Source organism: Polypterus senegalus, chromosome 13, assembly GCF_016835505.1.
Source record: "Polypterus senegalus isolate Bchr_013 chromosome 13, ASM1683550v1, whole genome shotgun sequence".
Taxonomy (NCBI): Eukaryota; Metazoa; Chordata; class Cladistia; order Polypteriformes; family Polypteridae; genus Polypterus; species Polypterus senegalus.
Genome location: NC_053166.1, coordinates 98,194,831 through 98,220,954, shown reverse-complemented (window position 1 = coordinate 98,220,954; position 26,124 = coordinate 98,194,831). Strand labels below are relative to the sequence as shown.

The following is a 26,124-nucleotide window of genomic DNA, read 5'->3' as shown; positions in this document are numbered from 1 at the left end:
TACACACAGACTGAGGTATTTCAAATATTTATTTCTTTTAATTTTGATGATTATAACTGACAAATAATGAAAGTCCCAAATTCAGTATCTCGGAAAATTAGAATATCAATTAAGATTAATGCAAAAAAAGGATTTTTAGAAATGTTGGCCAACTGAAAGGTATGAACATGAAAAGTATGAGCATGTACAGCACTCAATATTTAGTTTGGGCTCCTTTGGCCTGGATTACTACAGCAATGCTGCATGGCATGGAGTCGATCAGTCTGTGGCACTGCTCAGGTGTTATGAGAGCCCATGTTGCTCGGATAGTGGCCTTCAGCTCTTCTGAATTGTTGGGTCTGGCGTATTGCATCTTCCTCTTCACAATACCCTATAGATTTTCTATGGGGTTAAGGTCAGGCGAGTTTGCTGGCCAATCAAGAACAGGGATACCATGGTCCTTAAACCAGGTACTGGTAGTTTTGGCACTTTGTGCAGGTGCCAGGTCCTGTTGGAAAATGAAATCTGCATCTCCATAAAGTTCATCAGCAGCAGGAAGCATGAAGTGCTCTAAAACTTCCTGGTAGACGGCTGCGTTGACCTTGGACCTCAGAAAACACAATGGACCAACACCAGCAGATGACATGGCACCCCAAACCATCACTGACTGTGGAAACTTTACACTGGACCTCAAGCAAAGTGGATTCTGTGCCTCTCCTCTCTTCTCTTCCTCCAGACACTGGGACCTTGATTTCCAAAGGAAATGCAAAATTTACTTTCATCAGAGAACATAACTTTGGACCACTCAGCAGCAGTTTTGTCTTTAGCCCAGGCGAGACGCTTCTGACGCCATCTCTTGTTCAAGAGTGGCTTGACACAAGGAATGCGACAGCTGAAACCCATGTCTTGCATACGTCTGTGCGTGGTGGTTCTTGAAGCACCAACTCCAGCTGCAGTCCACTCTTTGTGAATCTCCCCCACAGTTTTGAATGGGTTTTGTTTCACAATCCTCTCCAGGGTGCAGTTATCCCTATTGCTTGTACACTTTTTTCTACCACATCTTGTCCTTCCCTTGCCTCTCTATTAATGTGCTTAGACACAGAGCTCTGTGAACAGCCAGCCACTTTAGCAATGACCTTTTGTGTCTTGCCCTCCTTGTGCAAGGTGTCAATGGTTGTCTTTTGGACAACTGTCAAGTCAGCAGTCTTCCCCATGATTGTGTAGCCTACAGAACTAGACTGAGAGACCATTTAAAGGCTTTTGCAGGTGTTTTGAGTTAATTAGCTGATTAGAGTGTGGCACCAGGTGTCTTCAATATTGAACCTTTTCACAATATTCTAATTTTCCGAGATACTGAATTAGGGACTTTCATTAGTTGTCAGTTATAATCATCAAAATTAAAAGAAATAAACATTTGAAATACATCAGTCTAGGTGTAATGGATGAATCGAATATACAAGTTTCACTTTTTCAATGGAATTACTAAAATAAATTAACTTTGTCATGATATTCTAATTTTATGACCGGAACCTGTATGTCTTTTTGATTGCATGGAGACCAAAGCTGTACACAGTACTCCAAATGAGGCCTTACCAGTGTGTTATAAAGCTTCAGAACAATCTCCTTTGACATTTACCCTACATATCATGATACATAACCGAACATTCTATTAGCTTTCTAACTGGCTTCTGGACACTGTCTGGAAGTTAACAGTGATGACCTCACTACGACACCTTCTTCTCATAAGGTGTAACTTTCAATTTTTAGACCTCCCATTGTGTACTGGCCTCACCCGCAAACTCAAAAAGCTTGTTATTTATGTTATTATATATATATCCCACTGCTTCCTGTGGGACACCATTTTTAACACCAGCCAATTGTGGTAAGGCTCCTTGCACCATCACCCTTTGCTGTTTTTAGCCATATATGCACTACACCCTGACTCCCACATTTTTGATGCTCAACCTCTCATGTGGGACCTTATAAAATGACTTCTGAAAGTCAAGATAAATATCACGTGCACCACTCAGATTGTATCCTTTTGTTACTTCTTCACAGAATTCAAGCATATTAGCAAAACATGACCCTACTCGTCTGAGCTCATTCCGACTGTTCTTGCCATGTGCTTCTCAATCTTATCCTTAATTCCTTCCATTAAATTACCTGTGATGCATGTTAAACCTCCTCTCCTATAGTTACTTGGATCTCGCAGATCACCCTGTTAATATAATGGGATAATATTTGCCATTTTCCAATCCATCAGAATTTCCCCAGTATGCATCAGCTTCCTAAAAATATGCATCAAGGGTTTATATGTACTTGCTAGCTTCCTTAAACACTTTAAGATAAATATCTGGTGTGGGTGATTTGTTTGAGTTCAACATATTTAATCCGAGCTGTACTTCTCCCTATACAATTACCAAATCCCACATTACCTCCTTATAGACCTTATTATCGCTGGAAGATTATTCATATGTGAAGGCCTCATAAAATGAAGGTTTAGAGCATCTGCTATTACACGATCTATATATTTTATCTCCCTTTTTCTATTCCTGATGCACTTCACCTCCTCCTTGACTGTTCTTTTACTACTAAAATACTAAATGAACCTGTATAGGTCATCTTTTGCTTTATCTGCTATATTCTTTTCTAACTGCCTTTTTGCTTCCATAATATCCTTCTTAATAGTTGTCCTAATGCGCTCATAAGACCCAGGGTTAGCATTAGAGTTATTAGTCTAATATGCCTTATACAACCGTTTTTTTCCCTTTGCAGCTTCTTTTTTGTTATCCAGTTCCTGTTGACTGGGTTTTCAGAAACACATGCAAATAATGCAATGCCCACATCCAACCAAAGCAGGACAGAGTTTTTCTTTTTCTTGAGAAACCAACTACGGAGACTCTAAAAGCTAATTAGGAATGAATGTGAAATGTGTCATTAATGAAGTCATAGATGGCAGTGGACGATATTTCCAAGTTTTAACAAGCCCCATTGAAAGTTTCTTATACTGCACTTTAAATTAAATTAGGCTTTAGCAAACTAACTTACAGACTTGTTGCAGTTTTAATAGTTTAATTTTGTCGCTTCTGTCTCTACTGTGCTATATGCTCTATGGCACAACAAACACAGTATAGAGATTATTATTATTATTTTTGTTGTTTGATTATTGTTTATATTATAGCCTATCATTTTTGACCCTGATATTTGCCAAGTCAATGTTCTAATAAGGAATGGAAGGTTTTCAAAACAGTGACAAATCACCTTAACAAAACAAAAATTCAAACTACAACCAGTTTGAAATGTATTGGTTTTATAAATTGCATTCTGTTATTAATATCAGAAATGTTAATATTGAATTTAACTTGTTTTTATATTACATTGTCTTTGTTATTGTTGATTTTGATAGTAATACATTTTAGTAGTTTCACTTTAAGGCCAAAAATCAATATAATTGTATGGTATTCTCAATTTAAATATTTTTGTACTGTTTTGAATTTTTTAAAAATATGTATACAGTAAATGTTAAGAGAAAAACTGTCACCTCATGCTGGTATCAAACCCTAACCTTCTGAATACAAGCTAACCAATAAAACAACTACATTATTGAGCTGCTATAGTGCTCAACTTCAAACTGAAACTGAATGAGACAAATTCATAGCAATATTTGCAAAAAACTATAGTAATACTTTCACTTGAAACTCTGCGTACCTGTATACAAGTACAATATTGAAATAACTGTCCGAACTGTTGTTTGCAAACATCCTACATTTTTTACCCACAAATTATAAAACCAACATACTATCAAGTATGCTGGTTTGCAGATTGAATATTTTGAGCAAAAACCATCCAGTGTTGATCAGTTACCAATAAACGGGTAGCATTATCAAGTCATTATAGATATTTACTTCTTTAGAGTGTCAGCTCCTTATTATACATTCTATTGAAAGGTTTTCAAAAAAAATGTAATTGGTCAGAGAAAGTGTAAAACATTGCAGCCTTTCAGAAAGTATATAAATCAATACTCGGAACATAAAGTACACTTTAAAATCGCAAGCGACCTACATTAGTAGCTACAAAATTTCCTATTAAAATGGATATAAACTTGTACAGTGCGAGAATAAATGTAAGAAATTTATCACAAACAAATGATGCATCACAAGTGACACCTTTTGGTCATTTTTTTGAGCCAAGCTCATAATACTGTTGCTCACACATTAAATACTTCTAGCATAGGTCGCAGTGCACCTTTTTTGGTCAGGCACTGTACTTATCCTTTAATTTTAAGATTGCATCTTACAGAATTTTCAGGATTTACAAGGTTGAGTTTGGGAATTTAACTTATCCATTTTGGAAATTGAGAGCAAGTCCCTTAAATGGCAAACTGAACTGTTTCTATACTCATGTGTCAACAGAAACATCAGAGGAACAACAATTATTTTATTATCATAATCAGAATTACATTTATTGGCTAATAATAAAATAATAAAATAAAATAATAAAATGCTCGCAAAAAGGGAATCTGACTTTTTTTTTTTTGTGATGACTCTCCAAATATAATAACATGACAGGCAGCATACACACAACTGTTAAGTACACACCTGAGATAAACACAAGACAAAGCATTCAAACATTTGCATACAACGTGCAAGGCACTGCATGAAATACTGAAATAAAACGCTAAATTTAGCACTAGCTATATGTAACAATATTGCAAGATGAGGAGGGGGTGCTTTAACCAGACTGTGCACGGATAGCCAAATTAACCATTTTAAGCTCGATATCCTATGGGAAAAAAAAAAATATCTTCACTTGTTTTGGTGTAGTTTAATCTAACACGCCTAGAGATGGGAGAAGTTCTGAGAAACTGTGGCTTGGATGTGAGGGGTTGGTGATCATTCTCCCTGCCTGCTTAAGGACTCAGGAATAGTACAGGTACTGAAAGGTGGGAACACTGGTGTCACTGATCTTTTGGAGATCTATTTGTTGTAGCCCTTTCTTGTCATGTTTAGTATTTGATCCAAACCATAATGTATTAGATATGCTTAGAGCAGACTCAATGATTGAAGTGTATAACTAAATCAGTAGCTTTTGTGCTAGATTAAACTCCCTCAGAGGTGGCAGGAAGTACATCCACTGCTGTGCCTTTTTTTATGATTGAATCTATATTGGTCTTCCATGTCAAAACCTGATCTCACAAATATGTTGTGGAAAAATGTATATTATTGTTAAGTATGGAGAGTGGAGAGAATATTGGTGGTGCTGCTGAAGTCCACAGTCATCTCCACAGTTTTGTGCATGTTTAGCTTCAGATTGTTTAGACCACACCAAAGGGCCAGCTGCTCAACCTCCCATCTTGTATGCAAACTCATCATCACTTTTTGGGTGTCCAATTATGGCCGTGTCATGGAGGGAAATGAGCAGTGAGCAAAACAAACACCCCTGGGGAACCAGTGATGACTATATGGGAATACAGGGGAGTATTCCCAGTTTCACCTGCAGTTCCCTATTTTTCAGGAAATTGGTAATTCACTGAAAGCTGGGGCGAGTTTAGAACGGAGAGGTTCAGGGATTGTGTTAAACACTGATCTGAAGTCCAAAAACAAAATCCTTGCATAAGTCACTGGGTTGTCCACAGATGTTAAAGAAACAAGCCTGTAGTCATTCACTTAGTATGATTGTGGCTTATTTGAAGCAAAAGGTAACTTCACACGGTATAAATGATTTGTTGAAAATCTGTCCAAAGTCATCTCTTGAACACCACTCATTTTCAAGCAGAAAGGTGAGATATTGTCTGGACTTGCTGCTTTCTTGGTGTTTTGTCTCTTGAAGATTCAATAAACCACATCCTCTTGACAGATATTTACTTCAGGCTGAATAGTATAATGTGTGGGGGATAATGTCATACTTTTATTTGTATTCTTGGAGGGCTGGAACCAGAATGGGGTATGACCTTGGACTTATCAAATCTGCAGTAAAACACATACAAGTTGTCAACCAGCTGATTGTCTGTTACAATGTAGAAGGATATTTTCCTGTAGTTGGTGATATCCTTAAGGCCTGTCTACAATGATATACAGTTGTGCTTGAAAGTTTGTGAACCCTTTAGAGTTTTCTATATTTCTGCATAAATATGACCTAAAAACAACAGACTTTCACTCAAGTCCTAAAAGTAGATAAAGAGAAACCAGTTAAAAAATGAGACAAAAATATTATACTTTGTCATTTATTTATTGAGGAAAATGATCAAATATTACATATTTGTGAGTGGCAAAAGTATGTGGACCTCTAGGATTGGCAGTTAGTTTGAAGGTGAAATTACAGTCAGGTGTTTTCAATCAATGGGATGTCAATCAGGTGTGAGTGGGCACCCTGTGTTATTTAAAGAACAGGGATCTATTAAAGTCTGCTCTTCACAACACGTTTGTGGAAGTGTATCATGGCAACAACAAAGGAGATTTCTAATAACCTCAGAAAAAGAGTTGTTGATGCTCATCAGGCTGGAAAAGGTTAGAAAACCGCCTCTAAAGAATTTCGACTCCACCAATCCACAGTCAGACAGATTGTGTACAAATGGAGGAAATTCAAGACCATTGTTACCCTCCCCAGGAGTGGTTGACCAACAAAGATCACTCCAAGAGCAAGGCGTGTAATAGTTGTCGAGGTCACAAAAGACCCCAGGGTAACTTCTAAGCAAATTATATGGTTACGGGTCGATTACAATGAAACTAATAAACGAAATGTGGTTAATTTTAGCCAAGTCAGGGATGTGAATCTAAAAACTAAAGGGAAACCACACAGGAACAGTAGCACTGCTTTGACGCTGGGTGTTGCCAGTTTGCAAAACCAAGCGGTGAACTTGCGTATGCAAGGGATTGAGCTAGCGTGAAAATATGCATGGCTTTACGCCAAGTTTAGTTTTTATACATTGCGATGTGAGCGTGGAAACGGTAGTATGCAACATTTTTGTGCGTACACATCTTTTATACATGAGGCTCCAGGTCTGTCAGCTTCAGAACAACATCATAGAGGCGATAATCATCACAGGATGCAGCATTGGCGAGAGGGTTTTAATCCCTCACATTTCTCTAATCGCGACGGACATGCCTTTTCAATTCAAGAGATTACAGTTCCCGGTGAAACATTGCTTGTAATGTCAATTAACAAGGCCCAGGGAAAGACACTCAAGTTGGCAGGGGTTGCCCTTAGCTCACCATGCTTCTTGCATGGTCAGCTTTACGTTGCTTCCTCCTGGGTTAGATCCAAGAACCCAATATGTCCTCGCTCCTGAAAACAAAACCAAAAATATTGTACATTGGAACCTTGGTTTACGAACGTCTCGGTTCACCACCAAAAAGTTGGCCAAACTTTTGCCTCGGTTCATGAACAAGCCAGTTTCCCTTTCGGTTTGTGCACGCCGATGATTTCTGCACGTGTTGCATTGTTCTCGGTCAGACTGCCTGCCTGCAGCTGAGAGAGAGAGAGAGAGAGAGAGAGAGAGAGAGAGAGAGCGAGCCACGTGCCTGCTGGGGAGGGGGAGGGGGAGGGAGATTGCTGCATGTGTGGATGGTTCGCGTGCACGTACTACCTGCCTTCTGCATAGGGGAGGGGGGGTACAGCTGAGACTCTACCTCTGAGAAGCAGGCAGTACGTGCACGCGAACCATCCCCCCAACTCCACCCCCCGGTACAGGCAGGCTGAGAGAGAAAGAGAGAGAGAGTAAGCAGAGCTGCTCCCTGTTCATTGTTCTCAGTCAGACATGCATGCTTTACCTGCACTCTCTTTGTGCTCTACAGTATTTTGTGTGCTTTTGTAGTTAACTATGGCTTCTAAGCAAGTGAAGAGTGGGTAGAAGAAAGTGTTTACAGATGGAGTTGTTCATAGCGTGATTAGTTGAAATATTACTTTTCTCTTTTTGCAAATGTTCTTTTTTTTCCGCTGTGCTTAAAACTCATTTTAACAAAAAGTGTTTACAGCGATCAGGCTGTAAGGCTATTAGCATGAACTCCTGCAATGTTTTTTGGTTGCTTGTGGTTGGTTTTAAATTAAAGTTCGGATTTGTTCAAATGTTACCCTCTGTTCAGAGAGAGAGAGAGAGAGCGAGGGCGTGCTGCTGACAGAGCGGGGGAGGGGGTGTGTGCGCTACAGAGAGAGAAAGCGAGTGCATGCTGCTGACGGGGGTGTCCGTGTGTGTGCTACAGAGAAAGAGGGGGCGCGAGCGAGCACTTGCCGCTGACAAGGATGTGCATGCTACAGAGAGAGAGAGAGAGTGCGAGCGAGCCTGCTTGTGTAGCTGAGCAGGGAGCCTGGGCATTTTGTGCCAGTGTTATTCAATGTTTTTACATTAGTTTACTATTACACTGTGCATTCTATGGTGTAATTAACTATACAGCATTTGTACTTAATCTTTACATATATTTACATATTTACATACAGTTCGTACGGTCTGGAACGGCTTAATTGTATTTACATACAATCCTATGGGGGAAATTGCTTCGGTTCACGACCAACTCAGTTTACGACCAGAGTTTTGGAACGAATTATGGTTGAGAACCAAGGTTCCACTGTATATCAAGAAGCCCTTGGATAGGAAACTTATCAACATGAATTGTTCTCAATAGAAATTGTATTTTTTTTATTGATTTTTAAAGTTTAGCCTGTTTCACTACTTTGCAGGCCGAGCCGCGGGCGCCTAAATGTGAAAATATAACTGGCAAAAAGGACTTTGGGGAGGGAGGCACATCAGGGAGGCTTTAACAAATGCAGACTATAGACCAAGGACTATAAGAAACAATGCAAAACATCAGGTGCCTCATGCATAACGCCGTGCGTAGAACTCACTCTATAACATGGCATGCGGACAAAAGCGGAAATGTGTTTATGCACAAAAAAAATCCAGATGCATAAATCTGTGCGTTTGCCAACTTCCACGTTATTCCGCTCCATAAATCACGGTCAACGTTAAAGTAACGCACGTGCCTGCTATCCCGCCCCAACTCCTCCAAGAATTACGCCTTTTTGAATTTGCAAATTAATATAGATTAGCCCTTAAGCTCAGCCTTCTGTGAAAAAACAATACCAAAAGCACAAGGGAAAATAGGAGAATTTCAGCGAATACCAAGTGGAGGCAAAGAAAAACTTACTATTTGTTGGTTTAAACAATAAAATGAAGCTGATTGAGTGACATAGCGTGTCGGAGAAACTCGAAAGCTCAAGTATACAAAGTCGCACAGTGCCCGAAATAAAAAAAGTTCTCATATATCAAAGTCGCTGCGAAAAGGCGAGTCGTAGCCCACCGTCTGTGTCATATGAAAGCTTATTAGGATACAGAGGGAAAAAAAAAGGCACACAGTGGGGGAAAAAAAGCATGAAATCTCAACTTTAATCTCTAAATTTCCACTTTAATCACGGAGTTTATTTTTTCATTAAAGTAGATCATCATAAACTTCATCTTAAAATCATTTAATTTACTAGTTTCTCAAATTCCATCGTAACTAAAGTAGCACGTTAAATGCTTTGTTTTGTATTTGATCTTCTATGTGCTCTGTGTGTGTGAATCACTATGTGCTTCCGGGCTTTCTCTTCCTCCGACAGGATACAGAATCCATTACATTCATAATATTACAGCTCTCTGAATAAATTAAAATACTGAGATGTATACGTGATATCATTTTCATGATGATAGGAGTTAAAGCATGTTATAAAACATGGGAACATGATGGCACAGTGATTGTTCCTGCCTCACGCAAGATACTTGCTGCACCATGCGCGACCTTCGATGAAATAATTTATTGTAGCAGTACTGTCTCTTTCAAACGTACTAACCTCCAATTCCTGTTCTTCCTTTTCTTTCTCCAAATACCCAATCGCCACACAATCAGCTCTGTAATAGACGTTATGCTATCTGTAAGCTTACAATGCCAATTCTTCAAAACTTTAATTAAACACGTACTACGAAGATATATCATTGTTCCTTAATTCTATCCTTCCAGTGTTGCGCCAGCACCAGCAAGAATACAGTGCGAGGCAGGAACAATCCATGAACGGAGTGCCAGCTCCTCGCTAGCGCAGCAAACACGTGTCCTCACATGTTTAATTATTAACAGTATAGATTATTTAAATTAAGTTTTATCTGTATAACATATTTTGCTGCATTTCATCTTGAAAATGATATTGTCATCATATGTAAATACACATGACAGCAACGTTACTCACATTTAGACTTACTTCACACAAAGTATCGTAAGCTACAAACATCAGCATTCTATACATCCCAAAAGCCAAACTTATTGGTGTATGAAATAATCAGTTATAGCTTGGAGTAAAACTAAGTGGTTCCCTTTTGGAGAAGTAATGAAAAATGTGTGTACTATCAATCATTATCAAAACCACCCATAATTTCACAGAGTCACTTCTGTTTTGGCAGACTGATGCATATGTCTCCTGAAGAGCGGATCAGAGAACATTGAATGCTCTTGCTTGCTGATGGTCTACTTACTGTAAAAATACTAGATAAGGTGTTAAAGCAAGCAATGGCAACAAGATATTGCAACACCACGGCAACATACTTTCAACGGATATGTTTCTGAGGGAACTTATAACCTGTTTAATCATTTGGTTCAACTTTTTCTTTTTTTTATTATACTTTATTAATCCCAAAGGAAATTGCTTGGTTTTTGCATATCCCTTGGGGTCAGAGCGCAGGGTTAGCCATTCGGGATACCAGCGCAGATCCTTAGCCTCAGACCCACCACTCTGCCTTAATTGACAAAGTAACATCCATTGCTAAGCAACAAAAGAACTAAGTTTTATCGTCTTCAATATCTCTCTCTCTCTAAACAAGTTAAAAGGTGCTAGGCTCACTTGTGGCTCTCTTTAGTAAGGAGGATTTTAACTAACTCTAGAAATCCTTACCCTAGCCTTTTTCTTCCTTCAGTATTCATGGAGTAATTCATTCCAGGGTACCATTCAAACCAGACAGTTGTTTACCGAAGCTTGCACTTTCAAGGACTCTCTAGGTAACAGTGTGATTGTCTTCAAATTAGCCAGTAACTAGCCCACTAAAGTTCATTATTCAGCACCACTATCCAATAAAACAGAAATTCCTCCACACATGGTGAAAAAAGTAGTATATTCAGTTAAAATAGGGATGTTGAAGAACCTTCATGCTCCACAAATATGGACCACATGAAGCAAGCCCCTTAAACCTAAAATGTATGTTTATTTAATTTGTATATAAAAATGGACAATTCACTGAATATCAGTGGCCAGTTGCTCAAACTGTCAGTCATACAGAAAATTAACATCTATAGAATTCACATTTCTCACCTTGATATGTAGGCGTGCATGCTGCAAGAGGTTTAGTGTTGTATTTCTCATAGAGTCCGAATTCAAAGGCACTTGTTTCTTCAGCTGTTCCAAGCAGCGTCTTAGCTGGGCCCGCCTATTATGAAAACATATGAAAGCAATAATAAGAAAAACTATAATAAGAATAAACAGAGTGTTACTTATCAAAATATTTTAATACTGTGACAAAAATGTTTAATCTGTATTCACCACCCACATCGCACAGGAGAAATCCTTTCTTAAAATAAAATGGCACTGATCAAGAGACTGACTAGGTCATCATACAAGATCAGAATTTTGTTACTGACCAATCACTTTGCTTTAAAAAAAAAAAAAAAAAAAACACAACAACAACAATGAAGCGATACAAACCTTGTAAAATTCCTGAGTTGGCAATGTCTCTACTGAACTACAAGGCAGGTAGGTGAAGAGAGTCTGCCAACCGTTGAAAAACTAAACATACTAATGTGTTTTTGTATTTATTCTTATTTATCAGTTTGTCTTTTTCTAGGTTATATTAACTGCTCAAAATACCTGATATTGTGAAAATAATCCAGTAGCAGAATTAAGTTCTAAAATATCTGTCCCCAGTTTTTCAATTTTTCTCTCCCTCTCAAAATAGATAGTTGAAATATATTATTTTTGTTCTTAACATCAGCCATATCTTACCATACCAGGATTTTTTCCTGCCTTGTATCCAAACCTGCTGGGGTAGGCTCCAAGTTTCCTGCTCTAGATAAACAGTATACATATATATACACGAGGTGTGGCAGAAAAGTAATGAGACTGATTTTTTTCAAACATCAATGTTATCCCTTTCAAAGTAGTTCCCTTGGGCAGCTACACACCGATGGAGACGTTGTTCCCACTGCTGGTAGCAGCGCTGGAAGTCTTCAACCGGTATGGTCTTCAGAATGTCTGTTACACTCTTTTGGATGTTTTCTAAAGTCCCGAAATGACGTCCTTTGAGGACATTTTTCAGTTTAGGAAAAAGGAAAAGTCACACGGACTGAGGTCAGGTGAATAAGGGGGCTGGGGAACCACAGGAATGCCTTTTGAGGTCAAAAATTCTGTTATGGAGAGGGCAGTTTTTCGGCACCATTTTGGCACAGACCTTTCGCATGTGCAAATGTTCAGTCAAAATTTGATAAACGGTAAATCTGTTCAAATTGAATTGTTCACTCAACATTCTTAATGTTAAACGACGGTCTGATCTCACAAGAGTGTTCACACGTTCGATGTTTTCATTGGTTTTCGAAGTTGAAGTCCTCCCTGAACGGTGTTCATCTTCAAAGTGTTTTCTGCCTTCCAAAAATGATTTGTGCCAGTGAAAAACTTGAGCTTGGGATAAAGAATGCTCCCCATAGGCCTGTTTTAACTTTTCAAACGTCACACTTGCCGTTTAATGGCACAACGTTGCTCCAAATTTAGCTGTTCCATTTTGCGTGACGCACAATCAAAAACACAACTTCAATAATAGCAGTCACAAAAATCACGTAGTTAACAGAAGGAGTTGAAACTCGCACTGAGCTATGGGAGGGTACTGATACACGTGCTCTATCAAGGACAATAGCGCAGCGTTGCCAGATCGCTTGCAGTGTTGCCAGTCTCATTACTTTTCTGCCACACCTCGTATATACATACATGTGTACATATATACACACACACACACACACACACACACACACACACACACACACACATACATATACTATGGGGTGCCAAACAGGCAAATAAATTGATTTTGTGAATGCAGTATATAAAGTCGGCGTCAGAATATATAAAGTCAAAACTTGAATATATAAAGTCAGTGTCACAATATATAAAGTCATCGCTGGAATATATAAAGTCAAGACCTGAATATACAAAGTCAGCATCGGAATTTATAAAGTCATTCCTGATTATATAAAGTCAACATCGGAGTATATAAACTCACTCCTGAATATATAAAGTGAAAGTCAAAATCTATTGATTGAAACAACTCTGAACTGAACTAAGTTAACAAAACGTATTCAGAAAAATAAATTAAAAAAACACTGTTCGGTTAATGTTTTGAAAATGATGCATGTGCCCTGCCCAGGATTGGTTCCTGCCTTGCGCCCAGTGTTGGCTGGGATTGTCTCCAGCAGACCCCCGTGACCCTGTGGTCGGATTCAACGTGTTGGGAAATGGATGGATATTCCAGCGCTGACTTTGTATATTCTGACGCTGACTTTATATATTGAAGTTTTGACTTTATATATTGCTGCGCTTACTTTATAGCCTCATTTTTCTGTGAGTATTTGGTGGCAGCATCACAAAGTCGCTTCCGTAACACTGCGTGCGTTAGCTGCGGAGCTCAGCTCAGAGCGAAATAAGGTGAATGGGAGGGGAGATGATGACGTGACTCCCACATCCGCCTTAACTGTCAATCCCCCACAGACACAGTCTCTCAGAATTTGCATAAGCACAGCCCTTCACGTGCAATTTTAACGTAGTTACAAAGTGATCAAAACTCTCGTTTATATCCTGCGTCCTCTCATTAAACTTGTATTCCGCATTACTCGTGGGCATGACAAACGCCAGCGGCAGCCGGTCTATGAACTTAATTTAAACTTTAGGTTTACACCTTGCTTTGTTTCCGAAGTAGCAGCACTCATGAATATGGTTGTATATGTCACTCGCTCGCTTTTATTGTTTCGCTGCCTTCTCAATTATATAATGCATGTTTTCTTCAGCGCTTTTTGGAGCTCTTCCTGGTTTTCTATGCACTGCGTTGACAGTCAGTTCGTGTGATCAACAACAGTCATAACAGTGACAAAACAATTACATTGACAATCATGTTGCGTTATTTTCAAAATGTTTCCTTTTTTTTTCATTACTTCTTTAACACACTACTTCTCTGCTGCGAAGCACGGCTATTTTGCATCTTTTATATAAATAACAGCTATCACTAGTCAGAAACATTTCACATTAAAAAGGGGGATTTTTTTTAAACATAGCAGTGACATCGCCAAAATCAGCTAATGTATTAAGTTTCCCTCTGTGACTTTTTTTTTCTTGTTCATAATTGCCTCCTTCGTGCCTTCTTTTTATAACTGAATGTCTCTTCCATGCAGCAGTACGCTGACCCCGATTTCTGGAAGCAGTCTCTAACCCTTTCACACTTAATCTTTATTTAAACAAACAATCACAAGATCAATTGCCTTTTTTTTTCTTTTTACAAACGTATTAAATAACAATGCCTCAAGCTCAGCTTAACAGGTAATGACAGCTTTAAGACTCCTTTTGTATGGAGAAACTAGTCGCCTGCATTGCTCAGGTGTGATTTTGGCCCATTCTTCCACACAAACTGTCTTCAAATCTTGAAGGTTTTGGGGGCCTCTTCTATGAACTCTGATCTTCAATTTTTTCCATAGATGTTCAATTGGATTCAAGTTGGGTGATAAAACTGCTAGAATGGCCCAGTCTATTTTCTTTCCCTGAAATCAATTGAGAGTTTCCTTGGCAGTGTGTTTGGGATCCTTGTCTTGCTGAAATGCCCACCCTCGTTTCATCTTCAGCATCCTGGTAGATGGCAGCAGATTCTTATCAAGAATGTTCCAGTACATTTCTCCATTTATCCTTCCTTCAATTATATGACGTCTGCCAGTACAACACCATGATGTTCCCATCTTCAAACTTCACTGTTGGTATGGTGTTTTTGGGGTGATGTGCAGTGCCATTTCCCCTCCAAACATGGTGTGTGCAATGACATCCAAAGAGTTCAATTTTGGTCTCATCTGACCAGACTATATTCTCCCAGTATTTGATTAGCTTGTCCAAATGTTGTGTATCAAACTTTAAACAAGCTTCAACATGCCTTTTCTTCAGAAGTGGGGTCTTGTGCAGAGAGTGTGCAGAAAGGCCATGGAAGTCGAATGCATTACTTATTGTTTTCTTTGAAACAACTGTACCTGCTAATTCCAGGACTTTCTGAAACTCTCTGTGAGTGGTCCTTGGCACTTGAACAATTCTTCTGATTATTCTTTTGACTCCTGTCAGAAATTTTGCGAGGAGCACCTGTTTGTGGGTGGTTTATGATGAAATGATGTTCTTTCCGCTTCCGGATTATGGCCCCAACGGTGCTCAATGGAACATTCAGAAGTTTAGAAATATATCTGTAACCAATGCCACAATAAGACTGTGAAGGTCTTGAGAGAGCTCTTTGATTTTATCCAACATGTGATGCTTCTTGTGCAACACCATGGTAATGAGAAGCCTTTTTATAGGCCATCACTTAGGACTAAACCAGCGAATATTAAAATTTGCAGTGATAGGGTGCAGGATTGCTTTCTTAATACTGACATATTTCAGCTGGTTTCTTTGCTTTCCATACTTTTTTGCACCTCATTTTCTTCATGTGTTCAATACTTTTTCCATGTGTCATTCCACTTTATTACACATAATTTATGGACTTATTTGTTTTGATTTCTTTGTATGTGTGGATTACTTGGGTTGTTACTGACATCTGGTGAAACGTTCATGTCAATAGCCCCATTAGAAATATATTTTTTTTTTGTTCTTTAATTTTGCCTTATACAATTTCTCATATTAGAAATGTGTTAGTTTTCGCATACCCCTTGCCGTCAGAGCGCAGGCTCAGCCATTGTACAGCGCTCCTGGAGCAATTGATGGTTAAGGGCCTTGCTCAAGGGCCCAGCAGAGCAGGATCTCTTTTGGCAGTGACAGGGATTGGAACTGGCAAAATTCAGGATACCAGCGCAGATCTTTAGCCTCAGAGCCACCACTCCGCTCTAGAACTCAGCTATACTCTTAGAGATATAATGAGATATAATATGGAGTTATACTTATTTCATGCAACTAAAGCAAACACCTCTTAATTGAAGCTATTGTCATGTACGTGCGCATGGATGACTCAAAAAAGGATAATTACATGCTGGACCACGTGGTGGCAGAGTGCAATGGATTCTCTCTTTTTCCTTGGCAGACCGATCACGGGAAATTCTACCTGGGCTTCCGGTTCTGGACCCAATGGCATCATTTCCCCTACCTGGCTTTAAAACTGCCATGTTTTGTCTGTCTCGCCAGTTTTGTTTTGGACTAATGTCTGTTTAGACCTGTTTTGTGAACAAACCTTTGCTTTTTGACAGCCAATTTTCAAGTATACAGGTGGCTGCCCCCAAACCTTTTGGCCAAGTTGTTTGAATCATTTCACAGTGGCATAGTTGGCAGGATGGTTGACTGCATGAGGAATCAGGAGCAGGACGTGACAACTGAACTACAGCCCTTCAGGGTCTAGGTGGAAAAGTGCCATACCTGAGTGGCTGAATATGGGGTGTGGGTCGCGGGTCAGAAGGGCCAGGCATAACCTCTTCCCCAGGGGGGGAATTAAATATAGCACAAAGGGAGGGTGAAAAGGAAGCTAACAGAATAGAACCATGCTGAAAGGGTAAAGTGCATGAGGCTTGTTATAGTCTCTCGGGGGAGAAGAGTACCCATTAACACTAGAATTACCAGAGCCTACGAAAAAACTCGTAATTCCGTCCCACCTTAAACTGCTTCTTAAATCCCTTCACACCTCCGCCAGCGCCCTTTGTCTTCTAAATGTGCTGATAAAGAGAAGCTCGGAGCAGCCGGCTATTCCATCCCCCCACCAATTTAGAACGTGCACGAACTTCTCTCAGCTCATGCCTTGATTGAGTATCTGGGAGTGAAGTGGAGTTTTAGAGTGGAAATAATAGATCGTTGTTTGGAACACACGCATTTCATGTCTGTTCCGTTTCTACAGTAATCTGTGTCAACACATTGTTAAAACAGAAACGTTTTTTTATATTCTAGTAGTAGATGACAAAATGTAGGCATAAACTATATAATGTATGACGCCTGAAGTCCAAATAGCAAAGAAACATTTTCACAAGAATAACACAATTGCGCTTTTATTCAAAAATATAACTGCAGAAACAAAAAGCCGCCTAAACACGCGACATTGCCACCACTTTATTGTAACTGCCTCCGTGGTTTAATTGACTCAGCCCCCGCTTGGGAATCAAAAGGTCACGAGTTCGATCCTGCGCCCTTCTGTTTTGAGAAGTAAACTGCTCTTAGTCTTACTGTTTTAAAATAAAAGCATACATTTGATTTCAGTCTAACAACCGGTGCAATTTATGATCCTTGTAAAGGCTAGCTGTTTTTTTTTTAATTCACATTTTTTATTCTCTCAGTCGCGTTCAGAATCAATCCATACAATCCCATCTGACACAGCTGTTTTCACTAAAGACGCGCTATAGCTCTGCAGTGTACCACGATGCATACTAACGCCAAACACCCCCCCGGGTTCTGATGCACAAACGCTGGCGAAGCTGCTTTCTTCGAATGGTAAAGACCTGTAACTTCCGCGCTATATGCAACCATCAGACACTCCCCATCTGCCCGTGTCGTTCAAACACAGGAACATATATTGGTGTAAAAGTATAACAAAAGTGCACTTTTTCCATCGCCTTTTCCTGTAAGAAGCAATGTACACACTTCTCTCTATGCTGTGGTTTCTATTACACACCTGAAAGAAAGAGACAATATATGTGAAAATATAATCGCACTAATGCAATATTATTTGAAAGCGAACAGCGTCAGATCAGGTGTGAATTTATGCAGGAACTGGAAATTCTCTGATGCGGGACCTTCCCCCAGGGAAGAAAGTACAGTGTCAGGTGCTCATTCAGTGTAATAGAAACCATAGCACAGAGAGGTGTGTACACGGCAACAAGTACACGTGTCGTAAATGTAGGAAGGACGGTCCTTGGGTGTGTGGGAACTGTTAATATTTGAATGTGATTATTTTATATAGCACGGAATGAAAATCTGCACTTCTTAGCATTGCACCATGCAAGCTGTCGTATCAATCGCCTACTGTAACTTGCTTTCTTTTTCTTCGGTTATACAGGTAGTTTTGAATAAAAGTGCACTTGCTTTGTTTGCGAAATGAAGTGTCTGCGTGCACTTTTCGTGGCATTACGTGTATTTTTGAGCATGCCCGTTTGAGCAGTATAAAAGTATTGAAAAGTATAACAAAACAACGGGCAGATGGGGAGTGTCTGATGATTGCATATAGCACCGAACTTACTGCTCTTTACTATTCTCTCCTCTGCGTGCCCTGGAGTACAAAAGAAACAGAATACAGACGCGCTATAGCTCTGCGTTGTACCACGATGCATACTAACGCCCCCCCCCACCTGGTTCTGACACACAGATGCTGGCGAAGCTGCCTTCTTCGTATCTCACCGTCACTTGATTTTCTTTTTATTCAGTTTTATTGAGTGTTCCTGCCAGTCCCCGCATGTTGCTGTATGCTGGATATTTTCACATGTATTGTCTCTTTCTTTCAGGTGTATAATAGAAACCACAGCATAGAGAAGTGTGTACATTGCTTCTTACAGGAAAAGGCGATGGAAAAAGTGCACTTGAATAAAAGTGCACTTTTGTTATACTTTTACACCAATATATGTTCCTGTGTTTGAACGACACGGGCAGATGGGGAGTGTCTGATGATTGCATATAGCGCCGAAGTTACAGGTCTTTACCATTCGAAGAAAGCAGCTTCGCCAGCGTTTGTGTGTCAGAACCCGGGGGGGTGTTTGGCGTTAGTATGCATCGTGGTACACTGCAGAGCTATAGCGCGTCTTTAGTGAAAACAGCTGTGTCAGATGGGATTGTATGGATTGATTCTGAACGCGACTGAGAGAATAAAAAATGTGAATTAAAAAAAAAAGCTAGCCTTTACAAGGATCATAAATTGCACCGGTTGTTAGACTGAAATCAAATGTATGCTTTTATTTTAAAACAGTAAGACTAAGAGCAGTTTACTTCTCAAAACAGAGGAGCGCAGGATCGAACTCTTGACCTTTTGATTCCCAAGCGGGGGCTGAGTCAATTAAACCACGGAGGCAGTTACAATAAAGTGGTGGCAATGTCGCGTGTTTAGGCGGCTTTTTGTTTCTGCAGTTATATTTTTGAATAAAAGCGCAATTGTGTTATTCTTGTGAAAATGTTTCTTTGCTATTTGGACTTCAGGCGTCATACATTATATAGTTTATGCCTACATTTTGTCATCTACTACTAGAATATAAAAAACGTTTCTGTTTTAACAATGTGTTGACACAGATTACTGTAGAAACGGAACAGACATGAAATGCGTGTGTTCCAAACAACAATCTATTATTTCCACTCTAAAACTCCACTTCACTCCCAGATACTCAATCAAGGCATGAGCTGAGAGAAGTTCGTGCACGTTCTAAATTGGTGGGGGGATGGAATAGCCGGCTGCTCCGAGCTTCTCTTTATCAGCACATTTAGAAGACAAAGGGCGCTGGCGGAGAGGTGTGAAGGGATTTAAGAAGCAGTTTAAGGTGGGACGGAATTACGAGTTTTTTCGTAGGCTCTGGTAATTCTAGTGTTAAAGCCCCACAAAGTCAGAGACCTTTGAAAAAGGTGGGGGAGCCATGGGCCAGAGCCAAGGAAACTATTGTAGTGGAAGTCCGACTCAGAGCAGCCAACCCACTCTCATGCTATCAGCCTATGGGGCAAAATCAGGTGCTGGTTAAGACCAGCCATAAACAATGCCCAATAGGTAGTAGAACAGCTTGCCTGTTTTCTTAATAAATGCACTACCCGAATATATTGCCCAGCTGGCCTGGGGACAAATTTTAAAAACATTGTTGATCTCCTTGAGGTCATTGAAGAACATCAAGTGGCTTCACACTCTGGGGAAACCAAGTAGTCACTGTATGAAACCCAACCACTGTGTGTCCCTACCCCTAAGCCCCATCATCACCACTTGGAGTCAGTGCTAAAGCCATCGATTGTGCGGCTGCATCTTTTGCTCGGTGACAAGGGTATCTGTGGAGGTACAGGAAGAGAGGGGTGGTGCCCTCTGGTTAATCCCCCATCTACCCCTTATGCAGGAGTGGCAATTCCGAATGGATATAAGATATCCGCCCTGGTGGTTTCCGGCAGCAACATATCCATTGTTGCTTGCTGTTTAGTGTTGCTGCGGCAATGGCTAAAAGTTGAGACCAATCTGACCAGCATTCATGGACATACCCATCCGTACAGGTCTGCCTGCTGTTTCATTGGCTATGAAGGATCGCTGAAAAAATTAACTGTAGTGGTTCTTGAGAATCCTTTGTTTCCAGCGATACTTGGGCGAGATTGGTCAGATAATAAAAGTGAGTTAACTCTTTGTGGGCTGAATATTAAAAAAAAAAAACCCTCCGTTTTCTGAAAAGCACACAATGCACTGGTTTCACACATAAATCAACACGAAACGTCTGTGGCTACATGCTGTGGTTGCTGTTGACGCCTGTTTAGCATCTCTGGCAGCAGTGGCTGCGCAGGGGCAGCTCGATGGCCAGCAGGAATGCATGGCGGGCCGACTACCTCTGTGCCTTTGCACAGCAGGTGGGCGACGGTGGCAGTCGCTGTGTGACGCAATATGGTTTGTACCTCTTGTCATCATAAGTGGTGGTCCTCCTAGGCAAACGCTGCTGTAAGCGTATCAGCTACACGAACGCGTTTAGCACCACGATCAACTTGATGATCCAATAGGCTAATGTTAGTACCGCAATTTTGTTTTTGACCTCCATCTCCAGATTACTTGCATCAAACTCAGAGTGCAAAAAGTCAGAGTCTGATTCAGCGAGAATACAGAAAACGTCCATGGAGTATTTTTGCTTTGCACATTTGCTTTAGTCTGACCAGGGCCCACTGAGAGTGGAGACGGAGCCCCACGGAGTGACATGGTGATTACCATGCTACAGCAGAATGAGATCAAGCCATGCCCCTTGAGGTTCGCTGTGGTTCCTCTATCACAGCTGCACTTTCAATTTAAGTAGACTCTGGCTTCCTTTAAGTGGGAACAATGGAAAGAGGATTCCCTTAAATTTGCGAAAAATGCAGCTGTTCTGGTTAATGGCCATCGCACTCAACATCCTATGCCACAGTACTGTAACACTGTGTTAAATGAGGACCTTCTTTATCAAGTAGCAGAGCACGGTTGGGGAATACGGTCGTTGCTGTTAGCCCTAGCACACACCCACCTCCTGGGTGCCCATCTGGGCACCGAAAAAACCCTTGAACATATTAAGCTCTGATTCTATTGGCTAGGAATCAATGAAGAAGTTCGCCACTGATGCACGTTCTGTCAAATGTGGTAAATTCCCAGGAGGGGCTGTGCTCCTCTAGATCCCATTCCCCTTATTGACATCCCATTTGACTGCATCGGGGTCAACTTAGTGGAACACCCTAGGACCCTCGGCTATAGGACAAAAGTACACACTAGTTCTGGTAGATTATGCTACCCGATATCCCAAAGATGTTCCTTTGCGCTTCGCTATCTCCAAAGCTACCACATGGGAATTAGTAGGGGACTTTGAGCGAGATGGCATCCCTAAAGAAGTCCTGACGGACCAAGGGACACCCTTTACCTCAGAGACTTTCAGGGAAACAACCAAGTTACTTAAGAGGAGTCATTTAAAGACCTCAGTATATCAACCTCAAACCCAATGGTCTAGCAGAGCAATTTAATCAGACCCTCAAAGAGATGATCCGCAAGGTGGTCAATGAGGATGGAAGAAACTGGGATCAGCTCCCCCACTGTCCTTTTTGCCTATCGGGAAGTCTCACAAGCCTCCACATGGTTTTCACCATTTGAATTACTGTATGTGCAGCAACCCCAAGGAATTTTGGATATTTTTAAAGAGGGTTGGTAGGAGGAGGCCCTCCTCACCACAAATATTCTAGAATATATCGTGCAGTTATGTGATAGATTTGCAAAAATTTGGCCTATTCTAAAAAACACACACAGAGAAGGCGCAAGCAGCTCATGTCTGTCATTATGATCGTGGCACATTTCTGTGGGAGTTCCGCCTTGGAGATCACATCATAGTTCTTATTTTTACCTTCCACTCTAAATTATTGGGCCATTGGCAAGGCCCTTACAAAGTTAAGGAGAGGAAGGGACTTGTCGACTATTTGGTGATACAACTAAATTGTCGTTCGAGTGAACAGGTATATCATGTGAACCTGCAAGAAGCCGTAGAAGGACAGGGAGCCTGACCCCAACACCAGTAAGCCCCGCTCCCTCTTTGCTCACAAATCAAAACTTAACTTCAGACCCAATTTGGCAGCCAAACAGCGACAGGAGCCGGAAACAGTTATCCTGTCTGTTCCTGAGGTAGTGAATGAGAAACCAGGATGGATAGCCCTGATTGAACATGATTTTGTGACAGAACCCAGGGTGGTCATTCGAGAACATACGTTCCAACTCCCTGAGGCCAAAAGAGCAGAAGTGGAACTGGAGATCAAGAGCATGCTGGAATTATATGTGGCCGACAGAAGTCTCAGTTCCCTGGTCCAGCCTTATTGTCTTGGTCCCTAAGCCTGGCTGAAGTTGGAGGTTTCTGCAATGACATCAGGCAGCTTAATCAAATCACCCAATATGACACCTACCTGATGCCACAAGTGGATGACCTTATTAAACGTCTAGGACAAGGTTAAGGCTGCGTTTAGCACCTCTAGTGGTCGCTGGAAGTATTGTGTTCTTCCTTTTTATGTTACATGGAGAACACGACCTTCCAACGTCTATTGGATAAAGTGCTCCGTCCTCATAACTCTTCTAATGCTGCCAACCTGGATGATATAGGAACACCTACAGCAGGTCCAAGTAGTATTGTGGACATTAGGGAAAGCTGGCCTTCGTATTACTCCAAAGAAATGTTTCTTTGGGATGAATGAAGCTAAGTATTAAGGCTACCTAGTGGGCCAGGGTGCTATGACATATACAAATGCTTTCAAACAAAACGAAAAGGTGACATATGAATAGGCATGTCAAACCAAAATATGTGGTAGCACAACAAATTAGAGATAGGTTTCTTCACATTTTGCTTAGTATCATGTTAAATACAATTAATTTCCAATAATTTCACAATTCATAGTTTCATCCTGCTGTATTTTATCAGCAACTGATACAGCACATTATTTCTATGCATATTTATCCATGTGGTTAGCGTTTCTAGTCAACCATAGAATACCCAAACAGAGACAAATTAGGAAGCTAAACTGAACATTTAAATTGCTTAAAATGCTAGTGACAGATTTGACAAACTGATTAAAAAGCATCTTCATAACATTAATCACAGATAAATTGACAACCATATATAGGGCTCACCTGTGTTTCTCAAGTTCATTATGTACAGTCCTAGAAGAAAAAAAAAAATCTGTTAGCAAATTCCAGTAATAACTTTACAGAGGATAATATAAAATAAAAAATGACAACTATAAATTGGAAGAGACACAATATTTTTAAACAAAACTACAGTGTATATTGCCATGTATTTTAACTTTCAAACAGCACCTCTTGAATGAGTGCTATGTTACACCACGTTACACTGTGGGACATGGATGGAATCATACTACAAGAAACCACAACAATTTTATGAAAGAAAAAATGAATAAGCAAAAGGATGGCCAAAATAGAAGGGATCATATTGGGACAAACAAAACTGGGATACAAAGTAATGCTACTTAAATAAGTTGTTTTCAATAAATATGGATTTATTAAACTCTGTGCTTACTTTATTGACGAGTTAAAAAAAATATATAAACCATTAGAAGCATGTTAACAATTTATTAATACAGGGGGTCCTCGGGTTACAACGTCGCGACATACGACGTTTCGAGTTTACGATGCTCATTCCCATAAAACCTTTATATAAAAAAAAAAAAAAAAGACGTGAGTGCTTCGGATTACGCTGTTAGCATTGTACTTACAGACTTACGGGGGTGAACTAGTTTGGTTGCAGGTGGCAAAAGTAGGCGGCATAGGAGTGAGGGAGTTTGCGAACTACAGTAGTTTTGTTGCATGCTGTGAAAGTGAAAGTAAAAGTACGCTGTGTATAAAAACTTAAAAAAATTGAGACGAGTGTTTTGGCTTATGCCATTAGCGTCGTACTTACAGACTACGCGGGCAAACTATTTTGGTTATGCGCAGTGGAAGGATACGCAGTATCACAGCAAGAGAGTTGGCGAACTCGTTTGGTTGCACGCGGAGGAAGTGTTCTATATGTGTTGCTTTGTTTGGCAACTTTTTGGCCCTTATCATGGCTCCTAAACGAAAGTGAGAGTCTTCAGATGGCAGTGTTTCGAAGAAGAGGAAAGCCATCACGATGGAAGTGAAATTAGACATTGTAAAGAGATCAGAAGGAATAAAGGTAAGGAATTTATTTTTACACTCATTTTTTTTCATTTTTTCTGTTACTACAGTACAGTGTACAGTACATTATATTTATGTCTTTTTCCTTTTTCTGTGGCTTAGTTGTGTTTTTATGTTCTAGATTATAATTTTGCAAATGTGTTAGAATAGGTAAGTGACACAGGCTAGGGTGTGTTTCGACTTACACCAAAATTCAGGTTACATCACTGTTGTAGGAACGGAACTGTGTCGTAACCTGAGGACCCCCTGCTAGGGGCAAGGTCTAAAAATGTACAAATTTACAAGTCAGCTAGTCACGTTATATGTCTGAGCAGGACCTATAAACACATTAGCTATTAGGTGGTAAAGAGGTGAGAGAGCCAATTAAATTAGATTAGGGGGGTCAGAATGGATGAGGCAGCAATTTAGTGACAATTTAGCAAAGACATCGGGATAAATCCTACCATTTTCAAAAGATGCTCAGGGATCTTCAATGACCACAAAGAGAGTCAGGACCTCGGTTTTATGTCTCATCCAAAGGATGGCAGCATATTTACAGCACAGTGTCCCCACCACTGTACTGTGCCTATCACTACCAGTAGAAAGCCCCACAGAATCCACCTTCAGACTGCACATTTAAAATGAATAACTAAAGGAAGTTAACATTACCTTCTAATTGGAAATGCAAGCAAATATGCCATGCCAGAATATAGCCACCGTATTTTAACACAGTATATCCATAGACCACAATGCTTGTCTAAATTCTACTTGCTGTTGCGTTATATAGCGATGAAATTGTCAAAATCACAGGAAAGATAATGTATCAGAAATAAGCAAGTCTCAAACATATGGTAGGTAGCTGCAGAGGTTTATGTTGCGTTTGTCTCTTCTGTCACTGCATTCATTAAAATCTACAAATGAATCATTAAGCTTCAGTAACCATGTGCTACTGAGATTCCGAATGGATAACAAATTTTAGCATTTTATTTCCTCACAGCATCAAGTCTTTTATAGTATTCAGTTTCTTTTGTTCTTTCCCTGAAACTCTAGCAGCTTAAAGTACATGGGCTGAAGGAATTGGGGACAGATGTTTTAAGAAGCAGCCCTGTGGATGCAGCCTATGCAATGAAAGATTCTGTTGCTGTTTACTAAAATCTTAACACATTGTCCCCAGACTTGTAAAGTATTTTCATTTGAGACTACAAGTAAACCAACTGCGAGAACACAAAACGCCCAACCATGAAATAGTAGCTTTACAGCATTTGTGCAATATCAATACAACATACTGAACAATACAATTTATGTTTGGAGTCTCATCCTTTGGATCCAATGTTAAAATGCAAGGACAGGCACAATTTCTGTTTTTTAAATATATAAAAAAAAGTTGTAATTTAGATTGCAGTTTCCCCAAGTGAGTACTATGATTATGAAAAATAGCAGACTTGAAAAATGCTAAAACTACCTTTAAAGCTGCAGCTTTCTAAATGTATAGCATGCAGGAAAGTTACCATTCACTCCTATTTCACAAAATGGACCACTTCAACTCTGTCAATTTATTACTACTACTTTTTTCAATT

General features: G+C 40.0%; 1 protein-coding gene across 2 annotated transcripts in view; it reads right to left on the bottom strand.

Moving 5' to 3' along the window:
* Positions 1–26,124, bottom strand: part of mxd3 (MAX dimerization protein 3) — a 66,385-nt gene that overhangs the window by 11,156 nt on the left and 29,105 nt on the right. For both annotated transcript variants that reach the window (XM_039774920.1, XM_039774922.1), the window contains exons 3-4: positions 23,525–23,554; positions 11,305–11,419 (exon numbers count right to left, since the gene is read on the bottom strand). In XM_039774920.1, the coding sequence (XP_039630854.1) occupies positions 11,305–11,419; positions 23,525–23,554 (145 nt within the window). The remainder of the gene's footprint in view (positions 1–11,304; positions 11,420–23,524; positions 23,555–26,124) is intronic.